This window comes from Phocoena phocoena, chromosome 11 (genome assembly GCF_963924675.1).
Source record: "Phocoena phocoena chromosome 11, mPhoPho1.1, whole genome shotgun sequence".
Classification (NCBI taxonomy): domain Eukaryota; kingdom Metazoa; phylum Chordata; class Mammalia; order Artiodactyla; family Phocoenidae; genus Phocoena; species Phocoena phocoena.
The window spans coordinates 57,954,951-57,962,307 of NC_089229.1; the positions used below are offsets into that span (position 1 = coordinate 57,954,951).

The following is a 7,357-nucleotide window of genomic DNA, read 5'->3' on the forward strand; positions in this document are numbered from 1 at the left end:
TTACAGGATAGCAACAAGGTACCCTTCTAACTACCCTTGGATAAGAAAGCAATCTAGTTTGGCTGATAGGAGAGCTCTGAAAATTCAAATGTTCCTTTCTTCACCAGTTTCCAAACCCTTTCCTTCCTAAAGATTGGAGGCTAGATCGATGCTTGAGGGTAAAAAAAAAAAAACATGGCCACAAGAAGATGGTGGCTGAGAAGTCGAAGGCTAGTTCCTAAAGTAGATCCAGGGAGGGTAGAATTGGAGAGATGTTTGGACCTTGGGAAAAGGATGGAGAAGCCTGTTTGTAATTCATCTTCACCTTTAGTCATTTAAAATCACCCACATGAAGGAATTCCCTGGCGGTCCTGTGGTTAGGACTCCGCGCTTTCACTGCCGAGGGCCCAGGTTCCATCCCTGGACGCGGAACCAAGATCCCACAAGCCACACACACAGAGTGTGACCAAAAAAAAAAAAAATCACCCATATGAGTATGCGGCATGTCCCTTCCTGAATTTAGCCAGTTCTGACCTGCACACCATAGATGAAAAACCAGGCAACAGCAGCTCTGGGGGGATGGGAGGAGTTAGGGTCCAGCCCTCCCCGTGTCCAATTTCTCTGTGTCAGCTGTTGTCGCTCAGCTGTCCACTTTCCTCCAGCCCTGTCATTTCAGCTCTGACACCAAGGCGAGAGGCTAGGAGGTCTACAAACACCGTCTGGGTAGCTGGTGTGAGTACAGAGAGTACTGGGGGGGCTTAGCCCCCAAGGAAGAAGACCAGCCCTCCCCCAGCACCACCGTCAAGATCCCAGGGGCTCCCTCTTTCCTCCACAGGCTGTGGACTGACTTAGGGAATTCCAAACGTAAGTTGCCTCTTCATCCTCTTTCCATTTCCAGGACTGCTCACCCAAGCTTCCCCAATCCATAGTCTATTCCGCTTCTTCACTTCTCTGATTGTCTGTGAGTAGTTTGGGTTTTAGGAGTGAAATTATTATTATTCTACTCCAGGACAAGAGCTAGGATTAGAGGGTGGGGTGGGGGTGGGATCAGGGGAATGGAGTAGTAAGGGAAGGAAAGGCTCATATTACTCAGAAAACTTAAAATAGCTGAGGCCTGAGGCAGGCTGGGAACTAGGCACTGGGCCCCCAGGGCTCAAGAGAGAGGTAGAGGAGAACAAATGTCCCCAGCCCATCCCTCCTCGCATGCTTGTGGACACACACATTAAACCTCTTGAAAGGGGATCTGGGAAGGTGTGTGTCACATTTCTATTGCCCACGGATTCCCAAGAGAAACAGTACCTGTAGGAAAATCCCTAAACCACACAGCCTTGTGCACTGTCTTGGGGGTGTAAACTCTGGGGTTGCCCCTCATGGTAGAAGTATGGTTATTGGTTTGAGGAACTGGTTGGGAAGGTCTATAGTCTGTTGGGCTTTTCTCTGGACTTGCATGGAATCTTTCTGCTCATAAGCCTTATGGAAGGATCTTTGTTTAACCAAATTTCTCCCAAAGCCTCCCCTTCAAGGACCACCCCACTGCAAGGGACAGGAATATGGGAGGGAAGAATGGCAGTCAGGTATTAGATTTCACAGTGGGGTCCAACCTCTTGCAGGATGACAGAAAAGGAGGTGCTGGAGTCCTCCTCCTTCCCAGCAGAGACTCGGCAAAGTGGGGTGAGTCTGGGCTTCTGACCACTGGGTGGGGGGAGCTGGGAAACCGCTGCAGCCCTTGAAGAAAAGTGCTTGAATTGATCTCACTTGTATATGACTCATTTATTGTTAAAACGCTAGCTAGCATCCACAGCCCCCGATACCCCCTAATCCTGGGGTGTGCCCCTTGCCCCAGGCTAGAAAAATGTAGTTAGCTTCAGCCTTACCTACTCTAGAAAGCAAGACAGTTCTTTTAACATTGGGTCTCCTTCACTCCCTCCCTCAGCTACAGCGGCTGAAGCAATTATTCAGGAAGGAGTCTACAGGGACAAAGGAGATGGAGCTTCCCCCAGAGCCCCAGGCCAATGGGGAGGCAGTGGGAGCTGGGGGTGGGCCCATCTACTACATCTATGAGGAAGAGGAGGAAGAAGAGGAGGAGGAGCCACCCCCAGAACCTCCTAAGCTTGTTAATGATAAGCCCCACAAATTCAAAGATCATTTCTTCAGGAAGCCCAAGTTCTGTGATGTCTGTGCCCGGATGATTGTGCGTGAGTCATGAAGGGAAGTGGAGAGTGTGATGTCGAAGGCAGGGGGTGGGGGAAAGGGTTTAGGAAAGGAGTATTTGTATATCAGACAGGCTGTGGTAAGATTTGGCTTTAAGAAAATACTATTCCAGACTGAGAGTGTTGGGTCCCAGACAAAAAAAGGACCTAAGAGCTAGAGTAGCAGCAATGGTACAAAGGGGAAGGGAAATCAGGAACCTCACCCAGATGTTCTCCCCATCTCCCAAGTCAACAACAAATTTGGGCTTCGCTGTAAGAACTGCAAAACTAACATCCACGAACACTGTCAGTCCTATGTGGAGATGCAGAGATGCTTCGGCAAGATCGTGAGTAGGCTCTGGGGAGCAAGAATGTAGAAGGGAGGGGACGTGTTGCCAGCTACCTCCTTGCCAGTCCCTCCTCAAATCATCCCACCCATTTCCCCGCTGTTTTTTCCTCAACCCATCTCTTACTCCAAGAAGGGGTGAATACTCACGGGAGAGATGGGTTCTGGGCCCTACCTTGTTATCTCTAATGCTTTCTCCCATCCAATCCTACAGCCCCCTGGTTTCCGTCGGGCCTATAGCTCCCCTCTCTACAGCAACCAGCAGTACGCTTGTGTCAAAGATCTCTGTAAGTGCCCCATACGGGACCTGAGGGAATGGGCAAGCCTAGAGATGGTTTCAGCACGATCTCCAGATTGGGAATCCAAATTCTGAAACAGACTCTATTTCCCATGGTTTTCACTCAATCTAATATTTTAGCCATCTTGGATGCAGAGTCAGTATTCCCCTGTTTTATAACAGAGGGAGATAAGATTTAGCACGGGCTTTGTACAGTAAGAAAGAGACAGATAAGCAAGAGACAGAACCAAGACTGAAACCTTCACCTGCCTGACTTCAAACTCTGCTCTTCATATGCAAAACCATTTCTAAGCATGAAGCAGACTGTCCTCATCCTTGTTAGAGCATAGTGCCAGACTCAGGGCCAGACCAAGAGCTGTGGGCATCCTGGGCAGATTCATAATTTGGCAACTCTTAAAAGTGTATTTGTTGACAATTTGCTCGACATTTATTTGGAGGAGAGGCTGAACTCTGTGAGGAGCATGGATGGAGAAAGAAGAACCCACTGGTGGTAGTACCCCAGCTTGCACATGCCACTCAGCGGAACAAAAGCCAGCAGTTAAAGGACCACTCTCCTTAAAAGGAAAATAGTGATTCTGAGCATTCCCCAACTCCCAAGCAACTCATTAGCAGAGTTGTCTTTCCAACATCATATAATGCTCTGCCTGGAAGGAGTGCTGGTAAATATTTTTCTCCATCACATTTCCAGTGATGTCTTTAGAGCTCTTTATAAATTGATGACCCTAGGTATACCCAGCTGACATTTTGCTAATTCTAAACACACACGCACCTACTCAGTCCCATCTCTCCCTTACTTAAGAGGTCTCTCTTTCCTCTAAGCCTTTTTCTGCCTCCCCAGTAACGTCTCCTTTCTTCTCCCATTCCAACCAGCTGCTGCCAATCGCAATGACCCTGTGTTTGAAACCCTTCGCAGTGGGGTGATCATGGCAAACAAGGAACGGAAGAAGGGACAGGCAGATAAAAAAAATGTGAGCACCCAGTTTTCCTACTGAGGCCTTCCAGAGACCCAATGGAGTAGGTCCTGTCTCCTCTCTGGAAAGCTGATAGAAGTAGGGATCCTCTTCCCCTAAAATTGCACATAACCCAACAGACAAATTTTTGCACGCAATTTTAAAAGGCCTCAGTTTAACAACTCCTGCCATAGCATGTGTTTACTCCAGGAACTCCCTTCTGAAATTGTCAGATAAACCACCATAACTAACTAAAGGCTAGGCCCCAGGGCCCTGGCATTGCCAGGCAACAGAGGAAAAGCTATGCTTTTGGATTTGGAGAGGAGAGCTTTTCATGCCAACTAATCAGAGAATTCTAGAGCCCCCCCAAGGGTCCATGAAGATAATCTGGTCTGACCCAATTATCCTATAGATGAGGAAACTGAGGCACAAAGCTTGTGGCCGAGAGCACCTTCATTTCCTTTTGTAATAGGTTACTAGATTGGTAATACAATAGACGTATTCAGTTCAGCAAGGAATTTGTTAGCATATCCTTATATCTTTCTGGACAACAAGGATGGACTAATGTGGATAATGGTTACCGTTAGATGGATTCCTAAAAGTGGTTGAATGACAGCACCCAAAGGATTCTGGTCCTTTAGGGAGTTTCCAACTAGAGGGAGATTTCTGATGCTTTATGACATGATTTAGTCCTTAGTCCTCACCTATGGACATTTTTTCACTGATACAAATGAAGATATAAATGATATATCCCATTAAGTTTGTGGGAAACCTAGGAGGGAAAACTCATACACTGAATAATATATTCAAAAATCTTACAGACTAGAAGAAAGACCAAGAACTAATCATTCAAAATTGTGTAAGGAAAAATACCTAACTGTTCTTGGATCAAAAAATGAAAATCAACTGCACAGAAACAGAACTAGAGATCTGGCCTCAAAGTAGTTGATATGGAAGTTGGGTGCAAATTAGGGATTTCTTGGAGTGAGCTATGACTTATAAGGCACTATCAATGTGATCTGACTGCTTCCAGAAAGGCTAGCCCACTCGGGTTCTATTCTCTTAAGGGAATTCTAAAAATTGTGCTGCCTATTTTTCTCTTACACACTGTAGTATTTTTTAAGGGCAGACATTATAGTAAAGGACATGGATTTTGCAAGGTAGTGAGCTTCCTGTCAACTACATTCAAGCACAAAGTGGGTGGTCACCTGCCATGTTGTTTCAGAGGAAGTCCCTCCATTAGGCAGGTGGTTGACTAGATACTTCTTCCAAGGCTCCTTCCAACACTGAGATCCTATTCTCTAGTTCTCTGGCCTGACTTGAGAGCCAGGGCAAGCATGGGTTTCCCGGACAGCATCTTCCTAACTCTAGTGCCCTCTCCAGTCTCTAGCAGCCATGATGGAAGAGGAGCCAGAGTCTGCCAGACTACAGGAAGGCAAACCCCAGGATGGTGAGTAACACCCACCTCCATCCATAGAGATGGAGGAGGGTCAGGGCTCAGCTGTGGCACAGGAGATGGAGGGCCAAAGAGCATGCCAGGTTTGGAGGTAAGAGGCCCTGGAACAGAAAGGTAAGGGATTGAGGGCTGCACTCCAGAAACCAGAGACAATTTGTCGGTGTTTCCCATTCCAGGAAACCCTGAAGGGGATAAGAAAGCTGAAAAGAAGACACCTGATGACAAAGTGAGAATATTTTCTCCCTGCGGGGACCCCAGTCCTCTCCCCAACCTAGGTCTGACACCACTCACGCCACTCACGGCCTCAGCAGAAGCTCACACTTATTCCATGGGTTCCAATCATTAACCTGTCTTCTCCACCACCTCACACAGCCAACACATTCGTCTTAGTTCAGGGACATGAAAGAGAGGTGGAATGTAGTGTGTCTAGAAAATACCCCTGGCCTTGCCTCCTGCCTCTCAGTCTGGGACAGAGGTGCCCTGAGACTCATCACCCCCTTTCACCCCCAGCACAAGCAGCCTGGCTTCCAGCAGTCTCATTACTTTGTGGCTCTCTATCGATTCAAAGCCCTGGAGAAGGACGATCTGGATTTCCCGTGAGAGGCCTTAGGATTGGGGTGGTGGTGTACTGGGAGTGGAGAGGGGAGAGCCCAGCTCCCTGTGGGAAAGGAAAAGGGGGGACTCAGGCATGGAGCCTATTTGGGGCTGGACCTGGGCACAGCCAAGGGACTGAATGTGTAAGGCTCCTAAATCTCAGAGGCCCCTTCCTTCCTCTCCCAGGCCTGGAGAGAAGATCACAGTCATTGATGACTCCAATGAGGAGTGGTGGCGGGTAAGAGAAATGTCTGAGACTCGGGTGGGACATGGGTTGAGTTTAGAACCAGAGATTGTGAGATTAATTACCCCTACCATCTCCTTTAGGGGAAAATAGGGGAGAAGGTCGGATTTTTCCCTCCAAACTTCATCATTCGGGTCCGGTCTGGAGAGCGTGTGCACCGCGTAACGAGATCCTTCGTGGGGAACCGCGAGATAGGGCAGATCACTCTCAAGAAGGACCAGGTAGCTCTGGTGCCCCAACTCAACCCCAGGCCCAGAGGCTTCTCTGCAAACTACACTTCTTGCAGATCTTAACCCATTAATGGGGCTAGATTGGGCCTCCATAACTCTGGACTCCCCTGCTCAGCTCTTCTACTGTTTTCTCTTGATTCCCCTCCTCCCTCGTCCCTTAATCCTTTAGATTGTGGTGCAGAAAGGAGATGAAGCCGGTGGCTACGTCAAGGTCTACACCGGCCGCAAGGTGGGGCTGTTTCCCACCGACTTCCTGGAGGAGATTTAGGCGTGAAGACGCCTGCTGGCGGGAGATAACCAAACCCCATTCTGGGCAGGCCCAGTGGAGGTTGGGGAGAAAAGGGGCGAAAGCAACTATACTGCTGGGTGGGGGAGATGGGAAGGCCCGCCGGAACGTGACGGTGCTTCCGGGAAGGGACTGGTTCCCGTCCGCCTCCCCCGCCGAGGGCGTAGGATACTTGGTGCCGGGAGCAGCCTCACTCGCAGCCCCTCAGGTCCAGCCTTTGAGATCTGGAAAAAGAACGCGTCTCCACTAGGGAGACGGGAGGGGGCATTGAGGCGAATCATCGAATGTTGCGAATTTATTAAAGTTTTGACAAAAGTTAGAAAAGTTTACCGTTTAACTGGGGGCCGAGGGGAGAGGGAGGAGAGAGGGCCTAGCCGAAGGGGTGGCGAATCTTCCCCAGCTCTCCCCTCACTATCATGGTGCGAGGTGGGGAGACAGATGCGTCCGCCAGGCAAGGCCTCTGTCGTCAATGAAGAAAGGGGAGCTGGACTGGGGTCATGGCCCCCGCGCCCCTGCTGCTGGGAGCAGGATCGGGTAGCAGGGTAGGTCCCACTAGCTCTTAGTGATTTCGCCGTGGGCAGCCCCTTGCATTTACGAACCTGGCTCAGTTCCGAGCTAGGCCGCCAGGGGGCGATGCAAGATCTCGGTTGAAGTGCGAGGGACGGGGGTGGGGGGGCGGGGGGAGAGGAGAGAACCGGAGACACCAAGCCTGAGACCCTGGTCCTGGAAGGGGGTGGGGTGCGTGCCGTCTCCATGGCAACACTTCCTCAAGTCCTCCGGGAACT

General features: G+C 49.7%; 1 protein-coding gene across 1 annotated transcript; it reads left to right on the forward strand.

Moving 5' to 3' along the window:
- The first annotated feature begins 660 nt into the window (after positions 1 to 660).
- STAC3 (SH3 and cysteine rich domain 3) lies at positions 661 to 6,888 on the forward strand. The gene is made up of 12 exons (XM_065887778.1): positions 661 to 843; positions 1,590 to 1,650; positions 1,913 to 2,174; positions 2,418 to 2,515; positions 2,729 to 2,801; positions 3,683 to 3,780; positions 5,146 to 5,212; positions 5,395 to 5,444; positions 5,729 to 5,814; positions 5,999 to 6,050; positions 6,140 to 6,277; positions 6,456 to 6,888. Exons 2-12 carry the CDS (start codon positions 1,591 to 1,593, stop codon positions 6,552 to 6,554), a joined length of 1,083 nt encoding a protein of 360 aa, XP_065743850.1. The 5' UTR covers positions 661 to 843; position 1,590; the 3' UTR covers positions 6,555 to 6,888.
- Positions 6,889 to 7,357: the final 469 nt, after the last annotated feature.